The 27,344-nt window shown below is 41.8% G+C and overlaps 1 protein-coding gene across 2 annotated transcripts in view; it reads right to left on the reverse strand.

The window, feature by feature from the left end:
* OTULIN (OTU deubiquitinase with linear linkage specificity) overlaps positions 1 to 27,344 on the reverse strand; it is an 89,404-nt gene that overhangs the window by 38,434 nt on the left and 23,626 nt on the right. For both annotated transcript variants that reach the window (XM_089674837.1, XM_089674836.1), the window contains exons 4-6: positions 21,203 to 21,496; positions 19,195 to 19,280; positions 5,087 to 5,184 (exon numbers count right to left, since the gene is read on the reverse strand). In XM_089674837.1, coding sequence (XP_089530963.1) covers positions 5,087 to 5,184; positions 19,195 to 19,280; positions 21,203 to 21,496 — 478 coding nt within the window. The remainder of the gene's footprint in view (positions 1 to 5,086; positions 5,185 to 19,194; positions 19,281 to 21,202; positions 21,497 to 27,344) is intronic.

Below are 27,344 nucleotides of genomic sequence, written 5' to 3' on the forward strand. Positions count from 1 at the left end.
TGAGGTTATTTATTGCCAACATCCCTATATACACATATTCTACTAACTGTTGTGTCCCATGGGACTTTAAATGACAAATACACCAAATATAAAAGACACTGTGTATTTTATTGTATACAATTTAAAATAAATTATTCCCTGAAGAAATTGAAACACGTTGTATTTCTCTGGCTGGGGAACACCCTGTGAAGAAATTCTTGGATATGGTGCACTGTAATATTCATGTAATTCATTTTGCCTGCTGTGTTTGGGTACTGTAACTATATGACAGAGTTATTACCATGCCAAGATTGTGGTTTTTATGTACATTTATTTTAAACTGTATGCAATAAAATACACTGTGTTTTATATATTGTTTTTATTTGCCATATAAAATCTCGTTGGAAGCCACAGTTGGTAGAATATGCTTTACCCATAATGAAAATAAACACAAATTATACAAACAGAAAGTAAAGCTATAATGAACCAATTATCAGGCTGCCAGTAGGTACAACCTGTGTTGACATTCCGTATCTATTAAAGTGATATTAAACCCTCAGTTTTTTCAGCAGCTGATTTAATCACTTACTCTGCATGCAGCTTCTTTATCTTTTATTCCTTGCCTGTGTTCCAGTAAATGCTCGTGCCATGGCTGCTGCCCCGGGGAAGGGGAGGGGAGAGGAAGTGGAAGTGAGGGGGGGGGGAGAGGAAGTGGGAGTAAGAGAGGGGGGGTGAGAGGGGGGAGTGAGAGAGAGGGGGGAGGAGGGAAGGAGAGAAGGAGTGGGGGAGGGAATGAGGGGGGAGGGAATGAGGGGGGGGGGAATGAGGGGGGGTGAGGGAATGAGGGGGGGTGAGGGAATGAGGGAGTGAGGAGGGGGGAGAAGAGGGAGTGAGGAGGGGGAAGAAGAGGGAGTGAGGAGGGGGGAGAAGAGGGAGTGAGAGGGGGGGAGAGGGGGGGAGGAGAGGGGGGGGGGGGGAGAGGGGGGGAGGAGAGGGGGGGGAGGAGAGGGAGTGAGGGGGGGGGGGAATAGAGGGGGGAGAACGAAAGGGAGAGAGAGGGGGAGAACGAAAGGGAGAGAGAGGGGGAGAACGAAAGGGAGAGAGAGGGGGAGAACGAAAGGGAGAGAGAGGGGGAGAACGAAAGGGAGAGAGAGGGGGAGAACGAAAGGGAGAGAGAGGGGGAGAACGAAAGGGAGAGAGAGGGGGAGAACGAAAGGGAGAGAGAGGGGGAGAACGAAAGGGAGAGAGAGGGGGAGAACGAAAGGGAGAGAGAGGGGGAGAACGAAAGGGAGAGAGAGGGGGAGAACCAAAGGGAGAGAGAGGGGGAGAACCAAAGGGAGAGAGAGGGGGAGAACCAAAGGGAGAGAGAGGGGGAGAACCAAAGGGAGAGAGAGGGGGAGAACCAAAGGGAGAGAGAGGGGGAGAACCAAAGGGAGAGAGAGGGGGAGAACCAAAGGGAGAGAGAGGGGGAGAACCAAAGGGAGAGAGAGGGGGAGAACCAAAGGGAGAGAGAGGGGGAGAACGAAAGGGAGAGAGAGGGGGAGAACGAAAGGGAGAGAGAGGGGGAGAACGAAAGGGAGAGAGAGGGGGAGAACGAAAGGGAGAGAGAGAGGGGGAACGAGGGGGGGAGCGAGGGAGAAAGAGAGAGGAGAGGTGGAGAGCGAGGGAGAAAGAGAGAGGAGAGGTGGAGAGCGAGGGAGAAAGAGAGAGGAGAGGTGGAGAGCGAGGGAGAAAGAGAGAGGAGAGGTGGAGAGCGAGGGAGAAAGAGAGAGGAGAGGTGGAGAGCGAGGGAGAAAGAGAGAGGAGAGGGGGAGAGCGAGGGAGAAAGAGAGGAGAGGGGGAGAGCGAGGGAGAAAGAGAGGAGAGGGGGAGAGCGAGGGAGAAAAAGAGAGGAGAGGGGGAGAGCGAGGGAGAAAAAGAGAGGAGAGGGGGAGAGCGAGGGAGAAAGGGAGGAGAGCAAGGGAGAAAGAGAGGAGAGCAAGGGAGAAAGAGAGGAGAGGGGGAGAGCGAGGGAGAAAGAGAGGAGAGCGAGAGAGACAGGGAGAGCGAGAGAGACAGGGAGAGCGAGAGAGACAGGGAGAGCGAGAGAGACAGGGAGAGCGAGAGAGACAGGGAGAGCGAGAGAGACAGAGACAGGGAGAGGGAGAGGGAAAGGGAGAGGGAGAGAGAAAGGGAGAGGGAGAGGGAAAGGGAGAGCGAGAGGGAAAGGGAGAGCGAGAGGGAAAGGGAGAGCGAGAGGGAAAGGGAGAGCGAGAGGGACAGGGAGAGCGAGAGGGACAGGGAGAGCGAGAGGGACAGGGAGAGCGAGAGGGACAGGGAGAGCGAGAGGGACAGGGAGATTGTGCGCAATGTGTTAAACTGAAAACCACTGAGGGTTTAACACAACTTTAAATACAGTATATCTCTAGCCAATTTTATTTAATTTTTTTAGTTTTGGGTACAGTAGGCTATTGATTAAACCCCCTATCTGGTTCTTTTTGCTTTATCTCACTAGAGCGATTACCATTCGCTGCCTGCCCTGGTGATAAACAGGCTTTGTTCCTTCATCAAGGTCCTGATCACTCAGATACATTTGCACATTTTTACAGACAGCAGGTTACAATAATGTCTCCACATGTTTTCCACCACAGAACAGTAAAGGTTTGCATCTTGCTCTGCTTTGCCTGTGATGCTAATGGTCTCTATAGGACCTGCTGCATCAAAGGAAACCCAATACAAAGCAACACAGGTCACAAGGAGTCTCGGGACTGTCATCCACACAACACCATTACAGTAAATAGGAATCTGCTCATTAGGGCGGTCATTGTTTTCCTACATCTGCAATTCATATCGTCTACATGAGTGAGCCCTTGCAGTTTTTACAATCTTCCTGAATGTCAGAGCCCTCATTCAGGGGGCAGCAGAAAGGCCAGACAAGTTGTCAGATAATCCCCTACTTATCAAGAACAATTCAGTGTGGATAAAGAATAAATGACTTCCACAACTAGGTAAAGGCTCGTATTGGAGGATCGCAAGAGACAGCCATGATATATAGGAACCTGCTGTACCACTGACCTTATAGTTACTTATTGCTTTATTTGCTAAATCAAATGTTTGATTGATTACTGCGTGTACATTAGATTCCCCAGGCACTGCATCTGTATGAAATGCCCACAAAACATTACCGTATCATAATTCAGGAAAACAACTTCCTCGTCTGTAAAAGACAGGGATTGACAAATTTGATTTCAATTTAGGAGTCAGCTGCAAAAAGTTAGCAGTTTTTTTATGGGTGTGGCAAAAAACTACAGTGGGAGGGGCTTAAACAAAACCTAGGCTTTGGGTATGACTGGGGGGTCGCTTTGGGAGGTAGAGGACTTGTACTAGAATGTGAGGTAGAGTGAGGGACAGATATATACTGGGAGGGGGGGAAGGCTTTGTGCTAGAGGGAGGAGCAGAGGAGAGGATCCGATAAGTGCTGTGGGGGAGGGGCTTAAGGGGCATGGTTAAACAAAATCCAGGTTGGGGTGGAGGGGGGGTCAGATATGTACTAGGGGGAGCTTTGTGAGGGGAGAGTATTTGTACTAGAAGGTGGGGCAGAGGAGAGAATCGGATATGTGCTGGAGTGGAAGGTTTGTGCTTTGGGAGGGGAGAGAACTTGTGCTAGAAGGTGGAGGTAGATAAGTCCTTGAAAGAGAACTTTGGAAGGGGAGTTGACTTGTGCTGGGGGTGGGAGGGGGGCAGACTTACACTGAGAGGGTACTTTAGGAGAGGCTTTGTGCTAGAAGGTGGTGTGGGGGGATATGTACTTGGGGGGGGTGCCAAGTTGCTCTGGGGGGCACTTTGGGAAGAGAGTGGACTTGTGCAGCGGGGTCAGATACATTATGGGGGTGCAGAATTGTTTTGGGAGGCACTTTGGCAGGGGGGTGGACTTGTACAGGGGGGAATCAGATACATACTGGGGGGTGCTTTGGGAGGGAAAGGACTAGAAGGTGGGGTGGAGGGGGATGTCCAATCCAATCCCGAACTACAGCACAAATTTACTCCCCTCCCAAAGCGCCCCTCCAGAACACATCCCATTACACCTTTGTTACCTGCTACCCTACACCCCTCTTCCCAGTCACTGTGCCCCCATCCCCGTGCAAGTAATCCTCTGCAGGCCTCCAATCAGTGCAGCACAAGTAAAATGTTGTTGTTGTTCTCCTCCTCCTGTGTACAGGAAAACATCAGAGCCAGGGAGGAGAAGGAGGTGGCTTCAGTCCAATCATACACAGTGGGTTTTTTGGGGCACTGGTTGCCTCTGCCCCGCTGCTTGTGTGATCCAGTCTCTGTATTGCAGCCGACATCTCCCCGCTGGCTGCCTGTCACAGTAACTTAAATGAGACAGGCAGCCAGTGGGAAGATGTTGGTTGCAATACAGAGACTGGATAGCATTGTGTGGTACCCCATACACCCCGCACAAGCTGGGGGGCAGAGGCAACTAGTGCCCATGCTAGTGCGCCTGGCCGGACAAGTCACTGCACTCCGGGACCCAGCCTTGATAAGCCGGGACTTCATCAAATCCCGAGACAGTTGGGAGATATGGGGGATGACAAAAGCCCAGGCGCAAGGACGCAATTTCAAGTTGCCATGGCACATGGGATTTGTAGAGCCCTGGTAAAAGAAATCTTATGGTGCAGTCATTCCCCTTTCTGTCGAAAAACTTGTGAAGAAGTGGACATTTTTATTCCTGAGTGGCTACTGTTTTGTCATGTCTTGTACGTCTGGAAACAACTCCGTTCCTACAATACTCCTGTATATTTCAGTTACAGGTGAAGTCTAGCACTGAAAGACATAAGCCGACTTCTTATAACTCTTTAGCGCACTAGCAATGAGATATTATCATCAATGTTTCCAGTTCTGTTCCCAACAATCTTCCTGCTCATATTTGGGTGTTGCCATTCGCTACGGTATTAAATAAAACTTTCCTTAAAATGTGCAATAACTTCTTCAAACAGCTGCTGTAGGCACAGCAAACAGGGAACCGCAGAAAGAAAGCAGGTTTTCTGTGGATGCTGGATGGCTGTTCCAAACATACTGAGTTCACTATCTGGCAGAAAATGGAATACTCAAAACAGTGAGACCTTACCTCTCTCATTTGCTTTGCAACAGGAGTTTTACCTCTCCATTCCCTTTTACAATATTCTATGATATCAACTTCTGGTCCGACTCCTAGTTTAGGGTCATCTGCAAAAATAAATAAGTAAAATAATTACAAAACCATGTAAATAGATGTAAATATACAAATTGGAAGCTTGAGCCCTGGTACGCACATGCAAATTCAGATGCATTTTGAGCGATACCAATTTGCATGACTGGTCAAATAACATTGTTTTCGGCGGAGCCCAATCACATACATGTGGGTGCAGCCACAGTGTGATTTTGCAAAGGGTTCTGTATGATTTTCAATGGGGTGAAGATGCCATTTCTAACCAGCCTTTTACACTTGACAGTTCACATCAGAATCACACCTGCACTATTTAACAATATCACACTGAAAACAGCCATCAAAAATCACACCACATATACAGTGGGGCAAAAAAGTATTTAGTCAGCCACCAATTGTGCAAGTTCTTCCACTTAAAAAGATGAGAGAGGCCTGTAATTGGCATCATAGGTAGACCTCAACTATGAGAGACAAAATGAGAAAAACAAATCCAGACAATCACATTGGCTGATTTGGAAAGAATTTATTTGCAAATTATGGTGGAAAATAAGTATTTGGTCAATATCAAAAGTTCATCTCAATACTTTGTTATACATCCTTTGTTGGCAATGACAGAGGTCAAATGTTTCCTGTAAGTCTTCACAAGGTTGGCACACATTGTATTGCTGGTATGTTGGCCCATTCCTCTATGCAGATCTCCTCTAGAGCAGTGATGTTTTGGGGCTGTCGCTGGGCAACATGGACTTTCAACTCCCTACAAAGGTTTTCTATGGGGTTGAGATCTGGAGACTGGCTAGGCCACTCCAGGACCTTGAAATGCTTCTTACGAAGCCACTCCTTCGTTGCCCGGGTGGTATGTTTGAGATCATTGTCATGTTGGAAGACCCAGCCACGTTTCATCTTCAATGCCCTTGCTGATGGAAGGAGGTTTGCACTCAAAATCTCACGATACATGGCCCCATTCATTCTGTTCTGTACATGGATCAGTCGTTCTGGTTCCTTTGCGGAGAAACAGCCCCAAAGCATGATGTTGCCACCCCCATGCTTCACAGTAGGTATGGTGTTCTTTGGATGCAACTCAGCATTCTCTCTCCTCCAAACACGACGAGTTGTGTTTCTACCAAACAGTTCTATTTTGGTTTCATCTGACCATATGACATTCTCCCAGTCCTCTTCTGGATCATCCAAATGCTCTCTAGCAAACTTCAGATGGGCCCGGACATGCACTGGCTTAAGCAGGGGACACGTCTGGCACTGCAGGATCTGAGTCCCTGGTGGCGTAGTGTGTTACTGATGGTAGCCTTTGTTAAGTTGGTCCCAGCTCTCTGCAGGTCATTCACTAGGTCCCCCTGTGTGGTCCTGGGATTTTTGCTCACCGTTCTTGTGATCATTTTGACCCCACGGGGTGAGATCTTGCGTGGAGCCCCAGATCGAGGGAGATTATCAGTGGTCTTGTATGTCTTCCATTTTCTAATTATTGCTCCCACAGTTGATTTGTTCACACCAAGCTGCTTGCCTATTTCAGATTCAGTCTTCCCAGCCTGGTGCAGGCCTACAATTTTGTTTCTGGTGTCCTTCAACAGCTCTTTGGTCTTCACCATAGTGGAGTTTGGAGTGTGACTGTTTGAGGTTGTGGACAGGTGTCTTTTATACTGATAACAAGTTCAAACAGGTGCCATTGATACAGGTGATGAGTGCAGGACAGAGGAGCCTCTTAAAGAAGAAGGTACAGGTCTGTGAGAGCCAGAAATCTTGCTTGTTTGTAGGTGACCAAATACTTATTTTCCACCAAAATTTACAAATAAATTCTTTCCAAATCAGCCAATGTGATTGTCTGGATTTTTTTCTCATTTTGTCTCTCATAGTTGAGGTCTACCTATGATGCCAATTACAGGCCTCTCTCATCTTTTTAAGTGGAAGAACTTGCACAATTGGTGGCTGAATAAATACTTTTTTGCCCCACTGTATGTGAACCCGGGCTCAAGGTTGGATCACACCAGGCCTGCACATGAATGACATAGGAATGTGATGTAATGATGAATGGACTAAAATTGCACTGCACCTCACCCCAAGTAGTGCATGCATTACTTTTTAAAATGCAACAGAAACAGATTGCATGGTACAAAAGTACCATATAACCTGCATTTGGGGTGTTGTTAACTTTCTATTAACACCTGCTGCAGATCGCAGACGGAGCTCGTTTTGAATGCGGTCTGACTCGCACAGGACCACACAGCGCGTCCCTGTGCAATTCATGTGCAGGCATGGTGTGAACCAGTCATTAAGCAGAACTTGGTATCAATGATTAAGCAACCATTAGCTTTAGGAACATACAAAACTGCAAAGATTCATCATAGATGTTGTATGAATTTGTCCACATAACCTATGGAAATATAAGGAGAGCCTTACAAGGTCCAGTCTAGTCCCTAATTCAACATTGCCCGTGACAACCACAATCACAGAGTTTTTCCAACGTTTAAATGCCAGCAAAACACAGTATCATTTTTCTATAGTTTATTTGTGTTTGTGTACTACATTTTCCAGCCGCACCGGACAATATTTTAAAATGTTATTTTAAGAAAGCTTCATAAATGCTGCCAGTTAAAGGAGTTGATTTACTCAAGGGGTAGTCTTTTGTACCTGTCCCAGCAGTCTCTGAACAAAAATACTCATTTTACTGTAGTTCACTTCTGTTTGCAGATAGATTGTCTGCAGCCTCCTGGTACTAAATGCATTCTGTTATGCTCTGAAAAATCTGCTCCCAGAAGACAGGATGATCATTCAGCTCAATGTAGAGGAGAGCTGTCTGTAAACAGAATGCTATACTGGGGGCTAGGAATATCTTGTTTACAGCAAAGATAAATGTAGATACCAGCCAAGACATGCTGCTAGAAACAGCATTTATTCACAGTTAAAGCGGACCCCCCCCCACCAACAAAAAAAATAATTGTTTGTATCTGGCTCTAGCCCGCTCCCTATCCCACAACTGGATATTTTTTTTGCTGTTTACGTTTTTGGTGCTGCAGTGCAGCACTTCTACCTTTCTTGCCTAGGCGAGAATTATGTTGTACCCAAGCCACGCGTGTGCACATGTGCTTCAGTACCTGGCATAGACCATCAGCACATCTGCACGTGTGTGCATGCAAGCATGGCATGTTTAGTCAGTGATCACTCACAAAGTCAGTTCACAAACTTCAAGATCAGATTAAGGGCCCTTTCACACTGATCAATTTTCTTTTTTTTGTTTTTTTGTTTTAACAGTTTTAAAATGCATCCCTTTAAATCCTATACAACTCCTCACATTGGTCAATTCTGTTTCAGATGTGTTTATAAAAGTCCTGCGTGCTGCATTTTTGGCATGGCAAAAAAAAAGCACCAAAAACGCACCTCCACATTGAAATGAATAGAAAACGCAGAAAAAAAAAACGAACAAAAAATGCATCACAAATTCATTGTAATTGTGTTTTTGCTCCTTTTTTTTGAGTCCCATGTCCATTTTCACAGGTGCAGGCAACACACAGGAAAATCCTTGAAAACGCAGCAAAAATGCATATGCATTTTTGACACTTTTTTCATTGGAGCAGTGTGAAACAGTCTTAACAGGAGTAGGATAGAACTAACTGAAAATTCAATGTGGAAATTAATAAATGATTTTACATTTATCATAGATACACTTTAATCCCTCAGTTAAAGCTGAACTCCAGGCACAAAAATATTAAAATATATTCTTCAATAGACAAAGGTTACAGAGCCATGTTTTGCGCACCAAATGGATTAACAAACACAGATAATACCTCGTTAAAGTAGGGATAGCATCACCACTATGGTGATGGAAAATGGAAAAACGCACAAGGGCTAATTAAGGATAACGGATATCCACGTTTTTACAATCTGTAAAGGAGGAATTCCATCTAAACAGGTTCCATAGGAGGTGAACCACAAGTGTGAATAGCCTAATTGCAGGCTGATAAGGAGGTGAGCATACATCTTCACTGATTAAGGATTTAAAGAAAGTCACGGATTCACAATAAGTCACCAAATCAAGATTTAATCAAGCACAAAGTCACAGAAATTAAAGGACATTATTATCACTAATTAATTAGCAGTATATATTAATTATTTAATTTTTTTTGAATAATCATGATGCATATTGATTTATTTATATTCCTGTTTTAGTACACATTTTTATCACATATTGTTTTCGAGGGTATTATTTTCACATTTTCCATTTTTTCATTAGTGGATAATATATATAATTTTTTTATCACTATACATATTTTTATTTTGTATTTTTTGCACATTACCTGAGTATATATTTGTTTACAAAAGGGTAAATAGAATCAATATCTTTGACACTCTCACTGGGAGCGCAACACATTATGAATTAATAGCATCACCACTATGTTACATTTAGCCTGTGCAGGGAGCAGAGATGTGGTCGAGACCAAGGAGGTCCTTCCATTACAGCAGGGTTTCTCAACCAGGGTTCCTCCAGAGCAGTGGTTCTCAACCTTCCTAATGCCATGACCCTTTAATACAGTTCCTCATGTTGTGGTGACCCCCAACCATAAAATTATTTACCCAGTAATTATAATTCATGAGTGTCGTTTTACCTCCAATACTGCTGCTTTCAACACTGCAGCTGCTTTCTACACAGTAGCTGCTCTTTACACATCGGAAATATGTGTTTTCTGATGGTCTTAGGGGACCCCTGTGAAAGGGTCGTTCGACCCCCAAAGGGGTCACGACCCACAGGTTGAGAACCACTGCTCTAGAGGTTACTAGGGGTTCCTTGAGCAATGAGGAATTTCTGCCTATCAGATAAGCAGATACGTTCCTACTGACACCACTGATCTTTTAGCTATCTGTAAGGGGGTAATTCTTCCCAGTGACCAGACGTGTAAGAAGCATTCTTCCCATTGGCCATCACACGAATGTATCACGAGTTGTAGATACAGTAAGTTCTGGCAGGTGTTCCCTGAAACCAGAAGGTTATTTCAAGAGTTCCTCTGTATTGAAAAGGTTGAGAAAGGCTGCACTACAGTCTGCCTGATGAAAACTTAAGGGGTGGAGACGAGACCAGTCACCCTGCAACAAGAGAGAAAGCAGCACTGACCAGTCTCTATTACAGGAAACTACTGCATGGGGTCAAAGTTCAGGATTTTCTTGCAGGATTACTGCACAGATCTAGAAAAAGAAATGCGCATTGATATTCAAATATTAAAGAATATGCTTCTTGTACTTAAACAATATTTGTTTTACCTGGCCTTCAGCTTTAAGTGTCTCTAGTGCATGGGCATAAATGTATTAAAGTGATATTAAATTCCCACGTTTGTAAGCACTTTCAGCAACTGATTTAATCATTTACTAAGTACCGTATTTTTCGCTCCATAAGACGCACCTGACCATAAGATGTGCCTAGGTTTAAGAGGAGAAAAACAAGAAAAAAAAGATTCTGAACCAAATGGACTGCAGACACAGTACAGGGGATGACCAGAGCCTGCGGACACAGTACAGGGGATGACCAGACACTGCAGACACAGTACAGGGGATGACCAGAGACTGCGGACACAATACAGGGGATGACCAGAGACTGCGGACACAGTACAGGGGATGACCAGAGACTGCGGACACAGTACAGGGGATGACCAGAGACTGCGGACACAGTACAGGGGATGACCAGAGACTGCGTACACAGTACAGGGGATGACCAGACACTGCGGACACAGTACAGGAGATGACCAGAGACTGCGGACACAGTACAGGAGATGACCAGAGACTGCGGACATAGTACAGGGGATGACCAGAGACTGCAGACATAGTACAGGGAATGACCAGAGACTGCGGACACAGTACAGGGGATGACCAGAGACTGCGGACACAGTACAGGGGATGACCAGAGACTACGGACACAGTACAGGGGATGACCAGAGACTGCGGACACAGTACAGGGGATGACCAGAGACTGCGGACACAGTACAGGGGATGACCAGAGACTGCGGACACAGTACAGGGGATGACCAGAGACTGCGTACACAGTACAGGGGATGACCAGAGACTGCGTACATAGTACAGGGGATGACCAGACACTGCGGACACAGTACAGGAGATGACCAGAGACTGCGGACATAGTACAGGGGATGACCAGAGACTGCGGACATAGTACAGGGGATGACCAGAGACTGCGGACACAGTACAGGGGATGACCAGAGACTGCGGACACAGTACAGGGGATGACCAGAGACTGCGGACACAGTACAGGGGATGACCAGAGACTGCGGACACAGTACAGGGGATGACCAGAGACTGCAGACATAGTACATGGAATGACCAGAGACTGCAGACTGTACAGGGGATGACCAGAGCCTTCAGACAGTACAGGGGATGACCAGAGCCTTCAGACAGTACAGGGGATGACCAGAGACTGCAGGCAGTACAGGGGATGACCAGACACTGTGGACCTTTAGGGAGGGAGTGGGAGCAGGTACCTGAATTTGACAGGTACCCGCTGCCACTGAGTTGTCCTCCCTTTACTGTGGGCACCCAGCTGTGACACTGTGTGCATCAATAGAAACACACATCCCCATAGCCAAGGATGGCAAGGCACCACTCTGTTCCTCCCTCCTCTGTTCCCTAAGTGAAAAGACTGATAAGAGACTGCGCTGTCCATTACTAACTAAATCCTGGATGTTCAGGGAAACAGCACTGAGAGAATAGAAGCCAGCAGCATTGAAAGTTTTAAACTGCAAACGCTGGGGTAAGAATGTTAGCACAGAGTTTAAAACAGAATGTTTATTTTTATTGCACTCAGTTTGTTGAACTAAAAAAATATGAGTGTTTAATACTACTTTAACCTCTCTCAGAGACCAGTTTTCAGAGCTTGTGCATTAAATTCCTAATAAACTGACTGGGGGAGATTTACTAACACTGGAGCACTCAGAATCGGGTGCAGCTGTGCATGGAAGCCAATCAGCTTCTAACTTCAACTTGTTCAATTAAGCTTTGACAAAAAAAAAACTGGAACTGACTGGTTCCTATGCAGAGCTGCACCAGACTTTGGATGCTCAAATTTTAGTAAGTTCCCACCAATGTGTACACCAGTTTACATGGACATCCATCCATACAAGACCTACAGTTATCCTTCTGACACCAACAACTAACACTGTGAACTGACAGCCATACTGCACGTCCACCCACAATGAGGGCAGAATCCTAAACCTAGCCTATAAACATTTTCTATTTAAATGCTATTCTATTTCTGTTCTTCTGCACTGAGAACAGGCACACATTTGCAGTATATTTACAAATATTCACAAATCTCATTTGGTTATTCATATGCAACAACATTCACAATTTTGATGACATACTGTATGTACGTATAGTATAAGACATCACAAACACAGCTTTTTTGATGCCCGAAAGCCCCGCCATTTCCGTACTTCTAGAGCTGCGACTGCTGTGGGTCTCATATAGGAAAATGTAATTTAGCCGCTACCTCCTCCTGCCCTCTGTTTACTCACAGAACATCTTGCATCCTATGCACAAAACACAAGCCATTCTGTGAATGGACAAAAGGATCTTCAATTCCTCTATCTCAAATGTACACTTGTAAGCAAGTACATATGTTAACACCTGCCTGCATTACTGACTGTGGATGCAGATTTTTCTATTTTGATTTTATGGATTTTTGCGCAGCACAATTTTACTGATGTACATGCAGCTATGTGCCTGAGCCTATACTATAGCATACAATACTGCTTTATTAATTCTCCATAAAAACTATATGATTTATTGATCTGCGCACAGCATTTTGTTTGTCTGTGTGCATGAGCCCTAGAAGGTGTGCATAAGTTTTGAAGGTTTCCATAGAATCCACTACACTTTAGATACTTAAAATACATACTGATATCTGTATATATATATAGTTTATCATGTGCTAAACCTCTAAACCAGCTATTCTCAACCAGAGTCCCATGGAAGTTTGATATTCCCCCAGAGGTTATTAGGAAAACTTTAAGCAGTGGTTTACTGATGTCCTACCTGACAGTGCCTATATAGTTCCAGTGCGGGCACAGCCTGCATTTCTTTATTATTATTATAATTTATTTTTTTCACAAAACAAGTACAGGTTTTATATTAGATAAGTATATTTCTTCCATATTTTTTTGTTTAATAAATCTACACCACAAACAAATTACTGTAGCTATAGAAAAAAATAAGTTTTTTTTGCAGGAGTTTCCTGAGATCTAAACGTTATTTCAAGGGTTCCTCCAGGGTAAAAGATTAATGTCTGAAAATTATGATGATGAACTTAACTGCAGGAAGCAGAAGTACTCCCTGAACTCATTAGAAGCACCCCCAGGTACACATGCTACATTAGTTTAGATCCTCTGCTTTAGACTGTTTACTTACACAGACTGAATTGGGGCACAAACAACTAAAGATGGATCCAAAACTCTTTCACATTCAACTTTTTTCTGCACCCCGCAACCCCGTCCTACCCTATACACTTAACTCCTACTGGGCTCTTAGGTAAAAAAAAAAAAAAATGAAATGAAATAAAGGTCTGTGATGGTTATTATTACTAGCAAGTGACTTGACAAATGGGGAATTTGAAAGTGTATTTTCACTTTTGCAGTCAAATTCGGACATATTTATATTTTATATTCACTTCATGTTCCATTAACTTTGCTCAACTTTAGACAAAACTCCAGGACTGAAAAATCCTACTTATTGTTTCATGTTTACAAGGGGAACGTGCGTTTTCCATAATTATTCATGGCTGTACTTTGCTGGCAGATCGCATTATCATGTGAAAAATTGATGAGTAGGACTGTCAGTCTTAAAAAAAGGGTTAAAGATTTCCAACCTGGCCTAACATTGTATGCTAATGAACTTTTAAGAACATGCCCCTTACTTTTGTTCCGTATCTGTATGCTGCCATCTATTCAAAGCAATAAAAGCTGCCTATAGTGTCCGTTGTGTATTCCAGCTCTAAAAAAAGGTTATAACTATATCTATCTATCTACATACACACACACACATATACATACATACATACATACATACGCACACACACACAGTGCTCAGCATAAAGGAGTAGACCTCAACAGATTTGTCAGAAAACATTAACTTTTCTTTCAGAATCAACATTTTCTATGGGAGACTATACTACAAAATACTCCCACAAATGTGGGCCATGGATTGTAAACAAGATTTGTTAATCTGCATACACAAGAAAAGTATTTTTCTTAAATTCATTTAAGACCATGTTGCAGAAATTAATACACCCCAATGAAAGCCTTAGGAGCAAAGTTACATTTTAGACAACAAAATCCTGATCAACAAGAATTCAACTAAAGCCGAGTCTATTTATTCATTAAACAAGTTTCCAGCAGACAGTTGACTATAAAAGGACATCACCTAACAAAGAAAACCCCTCCCATTTCATGTTGTCAGCAATGGCACCACATGGAAGAGAAATGTAACAAGGCCTGAGAAAGAAAATCATTACTTTACACAAGAAAGTTGAAGGCTACAAGAAGATCAGCAAAAGCTTTACATATCAGTCAGAATACTGTAGCAAAAGCAATACAAAAACTTAAAGTTGGAACTGCAACTGTCTCACGGAGACTTCCAGGCCTTCCATAGGAGTTAACAACTCAACGGGAGCATCTTCTGATGTGAAGTGTTGAAGAAAATAGCCGTGCAAGTTCACTGCAGTTAGCACAAGAAGTAGAAAGCCAAAATTGGGGTGATTGTTTCCCATGCCACAATACAGCGTACACTTCAGGGGAATGGCATGCATGAGTGTCGTCCACGAATGAAGCCTCTCCTAAAGCACATGCACAAAAAAGACAGCATAGAATTTGCCAGGGCCCATGCTGGAAAAGAAGACTACTGGGACTCTGTACTCTGGAGTGATGAGACCAAGATCAAGGTTTTTGGAACTGATGGCTTCAAAACTGTATGGTGTCGCAAAGTTGAGGAGTACAAAGAAAAATGCATGGTACCAACAGTGAAACATGGTGGTGGTAGTGTCCTTCTGTAAGGCTGCATGAATGCTGCTGGTGTTGGGGAGCTGCATTTCATTGATGGTATCATAAATTCACAGATGTACTGCTCTATATTGAAAAAGAAGATGCTACCATCAATCCGTGCCCTTGGTCATTGTGCACTTTTCCAACACGATCCCTTTTGAAAAGTAAGATTTTAATCAATGAACACAATGAACAATTTCCAAAATTTTGAGTTTTATAGAACATTTGTTTAGCGAAAGTAAGGTAATAATTAACTTAAATTACAAAATCTTCAGTTTCACTCAAAATCATTTAATGCAAAAATGAATACACCCCACAAGGAAAACTACATCTAGTACAGTGCCTTAAAAAAGTATTCATACCCTTTAAAAAATTCCACATTTTGTCATGTTACAACCAAAAATATAAATGTATTTTATCGGGATTTTATGTGATAGACCAACACAAAGTGGCACATAATTTTGAAGTGGAAAGAAAATGATAAATGGTTTTCAAAATTTTTTACAAATAAATATCTGAAAGGTGTGGCATGCATTTGTATTCAGCCCCCTTTACTAAACTAAAATCTAGTGGAACCAACTGCCTTCAGAAGTCACCTAATTAGTAAATAGAGTCCACCTGTGTGTAATTTAATATCAGTATAAATACAGCTGTTCTGTGAAGCCCTCAGAGGTTTGTTAGAGAACATTAGTGAACAAACAGCATCATGAAAGCCAAGGAACACACCAGGCAGGTCAGGGATAAAATTGTGTAGTTTAAAGCAGGCTTAGGTTATAAAAACTGTTCCAAGCTTTGAACACCTCGTGGACCACTGTTCAATCCATCATCTGAAAATGGAAAGTGTATGGCACAACTGCAAACCTACCAAGACATGGCTGTCCACCTGAACTGACAGGCCAGGCAAGGACAGCATTAATCAGAGAAGCAGCCAAGGTGCCCATAGCAACTCTGGAGGAGCTGCAGAGATCCACCGTTCAGGTGGGAGAATCTGTCCACAGGAAAACGATTAGTCATACACTCCACAAATCTGGCCTTGGAAAAGTGGAAAGAAGAAAGTAATTGTTGAAAGAAAACCATAAGAAGTCCCGTTTGCAGTTTGTGAAAAGCCATGTGGGGGACACAGCAAACATGTGGAAGAAGATGCTCTGGTCAGATGAGACTAAAATTTAACTATGTGTGGCAGAAAACTAACACTGCACATCACCGTGAACACACCATCTCCACCATGAAACATGGTGGTGGCAGCATCATGTTGTGGGGATGCTTTTCTTCAGCAGGGACAGGGAAGCTGGTCAGAGTTGATGGGAAGATGGATGGAACCGTATGCAATCTTGGAAGTCTGCAAAAAGCTTGAGACTGGGGTGGATGCTCACCTTTCAGCAGGACAGCAGGCTGAATATAAATGCATGCCACACTTTTCAGATATTTGTAAAAAAGGAGGTTCACCTACCAGCAGGACACTGATCCTAAACATACAGCCAGAGCTACAATGGAATGGCTTAGATCAAAGTACATTCATGCGTTAGAATGGCCCAGTCAAAGTCCAGACTTATATCCAATGGAGAATCTGTGGCAAGACTTGAAAATTGCTGTTCACAGACACTCTACATCCAATCTCACAGAGCTTTAGCTATTTTGCAAAGAAGAATGGGCAAATAGTTCACTCTCTAGGTGTGAAAAGCTGATAGAGACATACCCGAAAAGACCTGCAGCTTTAATTGCAGTGAAATGTGGTTCTACAAAGTATTAACTCAGAGGTGCTGAATACAAATGCACGCCACACATTTCAGATGTTTATTTGTAAAAAATTTTGAAAGCCATTTATCTTATTTCCACTTCACCACTATGAGCCACTTTGTGTTGGTCTATTACATAAAATCCCAATAAAATACATTTACGTTTCTGCTTGTAACATGACAAAATATGGAAAATTTCAAGAGGTATGAATACTTTTTCAAGGCACTGTATTTTGTATGCCCTCCATGATTTGTAAGGACAGCACCAAGTCTTCTAGACATGGAATTAACAAGTTGGTTACATATTGCAACATCTCTTTTTTTTATTCTTCAAAAACGACCTCTGTAAGAGCCTGGATGCTGGATGGAGAATGATACTCAACGTGTCTCTTCATAATTTCCCATAGGTGTTTTATTGGGTTCAGATCAGGAGACATACTTGGCCACTGAATCACTTTCCTGTTCTTCAAAAATGCATTAGTGGCCTTAGATGTGTGTTTTAAATCATTGTCCTGTTGGAAAAGTGCACGATGACCAAGAGCACGGAATGATGGCAGCATCCTCCCTTTCAATATAGAGCAGTTCATCTGTGAATTCATGATACCTTCAATGAAATGCAGCTACCTGACAACAGCAACACTCATGCAGCCCCACAGAAGGACACTGCCACCACCATGTTTCATTGTAGGCACCATGCATTTTACTTTGTACTTCTCATCTTTGTGATGCAATACAGTTTTGAAGCCGTCAGTTCCAAAAACCTTTATCTTGGTCTCATTACTCCAGAGTACAGAGTCCCAGTAGTCTTCTTTTTCAGCATGGGCCCTGGCAAATTCTATGCTGGCTTTTTTGTGCATGGTCTTTAGGAGAGGCTTCGTTCGTGGATGACACACATGCGTGTCATTCCCCTGCAGTGTACGCCGTATTGTGTCATGGGGAACAATCACCCCAGTTTGGCTTTCTACTTCTTTAGCTAACTGCAGTGAACTTGCATAGCGATTTCCTTCAACATTTTGCATCAGAAGACGCTCCTGTCGAGTTGTTAACTTCCGTGGACGGCATGGATGTCTCTGTAAGATGGTTGCAGTTCCATCTCTGTTAAATTTTTGTATCACTTTTGCTACAGCATTCTGACTAATAATTAAAGCTTTGCTAATCTTCTTGTAGTGTTTTCCTTTCTTGTGTAAAGAAATTATTTTCTCAGTGACATTTCTCTTCCATGTGGTGCCATTGCTGACATTTTCTTTAAGTAATGCCCTTTTGTAATCAACTGTTTGCTGGACACCTGTTTAATGAATAATTAGACTCACTAGTTAATTAGTATTTTGTCGTCTAACATTTAGCTTTGCTTCTAAGACTTTCATTGAGGTGTATTCATTTTTGCAGCATGGTCTGGAATGAATTTGTTAGGAAAAATACTTTTTTTGTGTGTAAAAAACAACAAATCTTGTTTGCAATCGCTGAATACTGTGTGTGTGTGTGTGTGTGTGTGATATATATATATATATACACACACACACACACACACACATACATACACAGTATTCTGTTATTATTTTAGGTGTGCTATATGGATGGAAACATACAAACATACTGGGGTTTTCTCAAATTTGTCTGCAAAAGTGGAAATACACTTTCAGGTTGACCATCAGTAATTGCTACTACCACATTTGCCTTGCTGTTCCCACATTATTATCATAACAGGGCAGAGAGGAATAATGGTCTAAACATTGCAGTGGATTTAGCATTCTGTTCTATAGCCGAGTACCTCCTCCCTGTGATGATTACCTTATCTGCTACAGACAGGCATGTCTTTGCTCTCAAAGGAGGGGGCCGTACCAGCTGTCACTCACTCCTCTGTCATGCAGCTTACTAGAACAAGACTGCAATAAGTGTGCACAACTAAACCAATTCATCCTCTGCATGTCACGGCTTAGCAGGTGTAAACCAGAATAAAAATGCTACTCTGATTAAACAAAAGAAGCTTCCTTAGGTCTGCTGTATGTTAAGTGAACTGTCAATTCATATGATGCAGTGGCAGCTGGAAAATATACATTACATACTCAGGATTCTGTATAAGGAAGTGGAAAGTGTTTAGTGTAAAACAATAGTAAATGGCAACAATCCATGTTACATTCCAGTAAGTTCATTAAATCAGTCTTGATTGCTTACCGGATTTCTTTTGTAAATAAGCCTATGCCATGATGTTAATAAAAGCACTGTTCAAATGTAAGAAATATGAAAAGTGTATTACCTTTAGGGATTTGTTCACACACAGGTGCTCCTTTCTTTGTCTTTTCTTTTTCAATTTCCTCTTCATCTCGATAAATGTCTTCATCTCTAATAACAAATTTCAGAGGCTAAATTACAGTAAACCAAGCAACATTGGGTTGAATATTATCATAATGTATATTCTGTTTTTGTAGATCCCAGATAATTAAATGAGGTTCATGTGTCTCTTGGGACCCTTGTAGCGTGATCTTTGCAGTTAAGTTCAAAAGTCTGCCATGTCAGATATGAGGGTATAATCCCAAACTTGATCTTTAAAGAAGAATTCCAGGCATGGCTATATTATACGGAATTACATTGATCTAATTTGGACCAATCTAACTATGTATATGCACCACACTTGGCCGATGCACTTGGAAACTGGAAATCAATGCAGACATCACTAATTTAATGACCTCCACTTGTTTCCGGGTCTTACTGAAGGCAGGTTACGCTCATCATTTTTTTGAAAGAACACAAAGTGTTCTCTGATTGGATGTGGTGGGACGGTGACATCAAGCTCTCCGCCTTGTCCAATAGAGAACACTTTGCGGTATTTTTCATGTTTCTTTCTCGCTTCGAAAATATACTGTGGGCAACTGCAACATCAATGACATTTTACTTTGCTTGAAACCTTGCAATTGCTTGGAAACTGTTAATCCAACCTCTGTGAAATGTTTACTCTTTTCATTGATACTCTGCATTTGTTAATCCAATTCTGGATTATTGTACTATTGAAGTTGTACACGGTTCATTGATGATTCAATAAGAGTTTATGAAACGAAAAAAAAAAGAAAAAAGAAAATGTAAAGCATTTTCCAAATGGCTCAAGTTCTGAGCCATTCTTGACCTTCTTTGCTCACAATGCATCAGGCAAGCCACTCAGCACAGGACCCAGAAGCAAATGGCGATCACTAGCATAGCTGTGACTACTCCACTGATTTCCATGGGGCCTTGGCCAGGTATGGCATATAAGTGATTACATAGGTCCAGCTAAGCTGGACCAATGTAACTATATGCAGTATAAGCCTTGGTTCACATATATGCGAATTGGATGCATTTTGAACAGCATCTGTTTCGAATGACATGTGAACCTGCAGCCTTTTCAATGGAGCTAGTTCATATATGTGCGGGCCGGCTGCAGCGCGAGCTCCAAAAGGGTCTGGTACGATTTTTCATCCTGGTTCAGGTGCGACTTCCAGTGTCATACACTTTAAGAGTTTGCACCTGAACCGCTGAACAAAGTCGCACCGGATGGGGCTGAAATCACACAGTCTAAACCGGCTCACATATATGTGAACCCGGGCTAATATAGCCATGCCTGGAATCCTTTAATTTCTGTTACATTACAGAACATGCCAACAGGTGTAGTAAAAACACAGTTTTTGCAGCAGAAGTAAAGTTCAGGTGAGTGCAGAACCAAAGAAGCCAACACAACCTACTAAATCCCACCTATAACTGATATGGCATTTGGGTGGTCTGATCCTTTAAAACTTTCAGTGCAATCACTCTTATTTATCTAACCAACCACAGGCCTTCTATCAGTCTTATATTCACCTATATCTGGGCCAGTCAAGTCTTTTCAAGTAGCAAGTGGCTGTGTGGCTGCACAGCAATCTTCTGTGCTGGGGCCACGCATGCCAGCCACACCCTTCAATTTTACAGCGAGTTTGTACAAAACCAGAGCATGAAGTATGAACCCACATGTCCAAGCCCACAATTTCAACAGGACATTGAGCAATGCAGACCAGAGTGCACAGCCGACATCTTGCTGAATAGAATACAGGTGAGTAAAAGACTGGCAAGGGGGTGGAGTGGGGAATTAGCAAGAAATTAAACTGCACTTAAAGTGCAGTTACACTTTAACAAAAACTGCTTTGTTATCAGTGACCTGCCTCTCCCGTATTCCTCAACTACACCCACAATATTTGTAAAATTTCTTCTGACAATCCAACAACCGCATCTGGCGAACCAATTCAAGCCTGAATACTCACATTTCCACAGACATAACGGTTTTTCCTAAGGTACGTGGCTGAACTGGACCATCTTCACTTTCTGAAGTTGTTTCAGTAGTTTGAAAAGTGCTGGCCCCGTCTTGAACATTTTGACTTAAAAGCTCAGAGATATCATTTTCTGGTTTCTTTGGTAACAAATGACTTGATGCTTGTGCATCTTCATATTCTTCTCCACTGTCTGCTTTAGAGTCTTCACACTTATTGGATATCAGCGAGACATCTGTCACTGGCTGAAGCTCACATACTGAACCAGGATTCCTCAAAGCTCTATCTCTAAGAAGGAATGGAAAAAGACAGGATACATTGAAATCTATTATGTGTCCAAATAAAACGCATTTCTTGTAGAATACATATATTTTTATGTTACTTTATACCAAGATCAACTGTATGATAAAAACAAAGGCTGAGAACCTAGACCCATACATAGTATTCTAGTTAATACCGGTTGCTGATCCCTTAATGTCCACTATTAAATAGTTCACAAGCTTGTTGTGATCCCGAGGACTAAGCTCACATCTGTTGTTATTTGGTATTAAAAGAAATCTGCTTGTAACCCTACTCAAGCAGTTAAAGTAAAATAGTGGCCTAAAACAACTTTCATTTAATATGGTTACCCTTTGTAACTGTTCCTGTGCTATAGATAATGCATGCTTTTTTATCTTTACATTCTTCCTTGAAGAACTCTGAAAAGCACACTGCATCTCAACTGGCTACATAACAGTACTAACTGCAAAAAAACCCAAAACATTATTTCCATGGACACAAAAAAGTCACTTGATTTCAAGCAATAAAAAAAATAATATTAATAGAATGCTCCCCTCAACACCCCCCCCCCCCCGCATGACATAGATGAACCAAAAGCAGAATAAAAGCTGAAATCCTACGATGCAATAGGAGCTTCTCCTTTTCTGCATCTAATAAACTCTGTCATTCAGCATGCTGTAATGGTAGTAATGAACTTGCACAAAGAATTTAAAAGGAATCTTTCAAGATTAAACCACCAAATTTATCTGGATATAACAAACTTAAATCCTAATGCAGGCCATAGATGGGTCAAAAACCGGCTGTTTAAAAAAAAACAAAAAAAACTGGTCGTTCAATAGGCCGACGTTACCACCAACGGTAAAAAAAAAAAAATCAGCCGATTTTTGTTCCGTCTACGGCCGGCATTTAATTACTTCTGTCCCTGCAGAGAGCTCCGCTATTATATTTGACATTAAAAAGTATTGAGGTTGCAACATTGTATCTATTTGTATCCATTTTGGATACATATGTTTTATTTGGATACAAATGGATACATTGTTGCAACCGCAATACTTTTTCATGTCAAATATAATAGCGGACTGGAATTCTTCTTTTTCTTGCAGGTCACAGCTCATGCGCAGATTTTTTATTGGTAAAAAGATCGGCCGATTTGCCCATCATTGCCGCAATTTTTTTCCAACTTTACCGATTAACAAAATGTGCCAAAATCCAAAAAAACTGCCGACCAATTAACCCATTAACGGTGTGAAAATCGGCCAATTTTTTTTTTGGCCAAAAAATCGGCCGATTTACAACCCATCTATGGCCTGCATAAGTTTAGCAATTTTTTTTGTAATCAGCACAAGGGACAGTAGTTACATTCAATGCAAAGTGTCCCTGCTGGCTGCTTTCTTAGTCGAAATCTGAAGTCACCACTCTCCCATGTAATAGTGTTACTGGCTCTTTATTTAGAACTGAGCAACAAAGTTTATGTTGCCTAATTTTTTATGTATTACTATAAAGGTATACCCTTTCATTATCTGCGCATCATCTCACTTTTTAAAGGAGTTTCCCCTCCTTTTAGTTTTTCTCTGGTAACAGTTTCTCTTAGAGCTGTTGTTCTCATGCATGTGTTTGTTCTCACACACATGGTTTTTTTGTTAGTGGTTTTTACAATAACTTTAGGGATTTCTAAAGACAGGTCCTTAACACTTTCTTTCCATCAGTCACTTGTATAGCAGCTTGAGGAAGGGGGGCAGGACTAGAATCTACAGCAGGGCACGTGTTTACAGTGGACATGCTAAAACCCCATCAATGTCCAGAGCAGAAGTTGCCATGTGGCTTTAGTGGAGGCCCCAGCCCTGGTTCTAGTGCCTGGCAGTGGCAGCAAGATCACAAGTGGGGCTACACAAAACTAAACATCCTTTAGCAAAACAGTACCCATGTGCAGTAAGAATTCCTACTGTGCAAGAATAAAAACCGCAAGAAAGCCACTGTCTTGTGAGTCTGTGAATAAATATGCTCGATTATGATCTCAAAACCTTTCTAGCTGATCATACAACAATAATATCATGTTTGTAAAAAAGTTTATTTTATGCCCAGTTTTTTATAAATTGTAACACATAGGGGTTTATTTACTAAACCTGGTTGACTCAGAATCTTGGGCACCTGTGCATGGTAGCCAATCAGCTTCTAACCTCAGCATGTTCAGTTGAGCTTCAGCAATAAAACCTGGAAGCTGATTGGTTTTTATGCAGAAGTGGACAAGATTCTGAGTCAACCAGGTTTAGTAAATAAACCCCATAATGTCCATATCATTTTTTTTTTAATTAAAAACTACAAACAAAATACAGTATTATATTCACTAAGAAAATATAAGTGACTGCAGCACTAATCCCTGGTTCACACCGGTGCGACATGCGATTTCACACCTGAAGTCACATCTAATGTATTTCTATGTTATTCAGTGCAATTTGAAGGAGCCTGATTTTAAAAATGGTTCCTTTGCTACTTTTTTCATTGCGAGTTGCATTGACTTCTATTAAACAAAGTTCTAATCCGCAGTGCAATCCCCGGTACAAATCACACTGATCTGCAGCTTTGAAATCACGCTACTGCAAGTGAAGTAGTGCAATTTTAAAGTCGCGTTCAGTGTAAACCAGGGCTAAAGGCTCATTCACATCATACGTGCAGAAAAACTGATGGAAACTGACAAGCAGATTTAACTTGCAGAGACATCAGTTTTCATGCACGCTTCAATGACTTTTATACACATTGCAGATTCCTGCACAGAAAAAATATGCATGTGATACTAGTGTTGTGATGTGAACAGGTCACATAGAGAACAATTCATTTTGTTGTGCGCTTGAAGAATGCATGCAGAAAAACTGATGTCTCTGCACCATGGTGTGAACGAGCCCTAAGCCATGAAATGTGTATAAGACAAGCTAAAAAGCATATATAAAAATAAAAAACCTTGTGCGCTATGCTGTGAAATGAAAGTCACTGTTTGGAATCCGTATAAATATAAATCCGATAGTACCATAATGTGGAACCTTGTATCATTTTTTGTTTCTTTTACAGGCTCCTTTAACGATTGCCCTGTGCACTTCATACATGGTATGTACATCTGAAAATGGTAACAGTGCTGAGTTAGACTCAGAAACTATACAGAAAAGTCTCATTTTTATTTTAAGCTCATCATTCAGCCAGCATAGGTTCAGATACTGGAGAGTACACTCTGAAATTCTACATATGTTCACTGCAGCACGTGCATGTATGATCCAGTACATCATGGAGGAATAAAAAATCCCATATGCAAAGGATTTAGATGATCATGTGGCATTAATGTGCAACTGTAAGAATATGGTGTGCCAAGTATTTATTTTACATAATATGTTCATTGCTCTATAATGGAGGTATCATGCATTCCTTTACAACAAACCAAAGTCTGCATACAATTGTCAAGCTCTTAGTGTAAAGCCATTCACAATACAACACCCAACAAATGTGCATTGTCACAAGATGTGAAGGGAATCAATCTCAGGTGGTAATGACACGCAGCCCTATGTAAAAGAGATGTGATCATCAAGAATACTGCAGTTTAACAGTGATGCCCAGGCCAAAACATTTGAATTGTCCAAAGTTTAAACTGCATTTTAAGCACTTGCCCTCCATAGGACTTACCCCTCTTCCTGACCAGGCCATTTTTTGCGATACAGTGCTGCGTTACTTCAACTGACAATTGCGCAGTCATGCAACGCTGCACCCAAATAAAATTTACGTCCTTTTTTTTCCATGAATAGAGCTTTCTTTTAGTCATATTTGATAGCCTGTGCGTTTTTTTTTTTTTGTGCGGCTTTAAAAAAAAAAAAACAACATTTTTGAGAAAAAAAAAAAACAATATTTTTGACTTTTTGCTATTAACCTCCCTAGCGGTCTGATTATGTTAGTATTTCTGTGCTCAAATCGGTACATTTTTTTTGCATGGAAATACGTTGTTTTTTTATTGTAGGCCTGTAATTCTTTGGAATAACTCACTGAAATCTGTCCGAACAAGAGTCTAGTAAACATCCCAGGTATGATAAAATCTGAAACACGAAATCATAAGTAATATAATAAATAATCATAAAAAATAATATAATAATAATACATTTAATTCAATAATGTAATCAAACCAAAAACACTGAAATTTGAAATAGAGCGCCATGTTCACACATCCCTGAGCTTAGTCGCAAAATCGTTTTCAGTGTCTGATGACGAATTTCCCCACAAATCATTATCACTCCCCTCCCTCCTATATTGTAAGCTCCAAGGAGCAGGGCTCTCCTATCCCTCGTGTATTGAACTGTATTGTTACTGTATTAAAAAAATAATAAAAAAACGACATATTTCCATGCAAAATAATGGTACCGCTTTCAGAACCAAAAATCTGAAATAATCATACCGCCAGGGAGGTTAAGGGAATTCCTTGGGAGCCCCAGGTCACCAGAACTAGTGTCCCCATTGGAAAAGTTTCCATCTATTACTTTTCTGGGGACAACCCAAAATTCGGGATTTTCTTTTACTTTTACTTTCAGTGGTAATAGTAAAAAGGACAAACAGGGAAGATACAGACAGCAATACAAACTGATAAGCGTTCTAATCCCTCTGCACTCTGTCCAAAATTTTCAAAAAAACTTTTGCCTTTAATTATACTCTAATATTTTGGATTATGGTGTGTTAAATCTAATTCATACAAGAATTCCTTTGGCAAAATAAGTGTTACACAAATTAAACCAAAATGCCATTTCGTACTAGCTAAAAATTTTGTGCTAACCACACCCATTACGAAGCAAGCTTTCATTATGGAGCTTTGATCTACACTTTAAATACTCAGACATCCTGTCTATAATATGTATCGGCCCTACCCATTACACAAATCACCATGACTCACAAAATAGGACAATCATTTTCCTCAACACTGAACGTCAAGCTGATATTTGCAATATCAACTAATACAAATATGTATGCAGCAAAAAAAGAATAAAAAATAAAACTAGTGTAAGGATCTAAAATTTCATTAAAGAGTAACTCCACTTTGGTTGATAAAAAAAAAACATTCTCCTTTGAGTAATCTATGTAGATTGTAAGGATTTTAACAAACTTTGTTGCAGATTCCTACCTTTTTGTTATTCTGAAACAAAAGCTGTTTGTCTGTATCCATATGCAGAGTGAATCTGTATTGGAGGGGTTTATGATTATGAATCAGCTGCTGCACCTGCAGGACTCTGTTGAGGAACATGGCAATGTCTGTATCCCTTTAGATGTGATTTCCCGTTGGGAGTATCTCACCAAAAAAATGACAATTTGTTGCACGGGATGCCAAAAATCTGACATAACTTAGGCTACGTTCACACTAGCCTTGTTAGCAAGCGGCAGACAGGCGTTTGGGAAGCGTTTTTACCATTTCCCAAACGCCTGGGAAAATTCTGCACATTGCAGCACATAGTGCTGTTCATATGGGAGCGTTAGTGTCGCATTGCGTTGCGGCAAAACGGACGCCTCTGGTCGAGTCAGGAGGAGTTGAAGCCTCCTATTCAAGTCTATGGTGCCGCTCCGCTAACCGGGCATTTGCAGTGCGGTTGCGAGGTGTTTGCGGAGCGGTAACATCATTCAAACTTCATTATAGGCGTTTGTGGGGTGTTTTTAATGCTTGGCAAACGCCTAGCAACCGCCGCTAAACCGCGCATGCGGCGTTTGCCGAGCGTTAAAAACGCTCTGCAAACGCTGGACCAACGCTTGTCAAATGCTATAGGGGCGTTTGGCAGGAGTTGGAAAAACAGTCAAGTGTGAATGAGCCCTTAGTGTACACTTCTGGGAAAATCAGTAAGCCAAT

Source organism: Staurois parvus, unplaced genomic scaffold (assembly GCF_062004578.1).
Source record: "Staurois parvus isolate SC_StPar_1 unplaced genomic scaffold, SC_StPar_1.0 ptg000153l, whole genome shotgun sequence".
NCBI lineage: Eukaryota > Metazoa > Chordata > Amphibia > Anura > Ranidae > Staurois > Staurois parvus.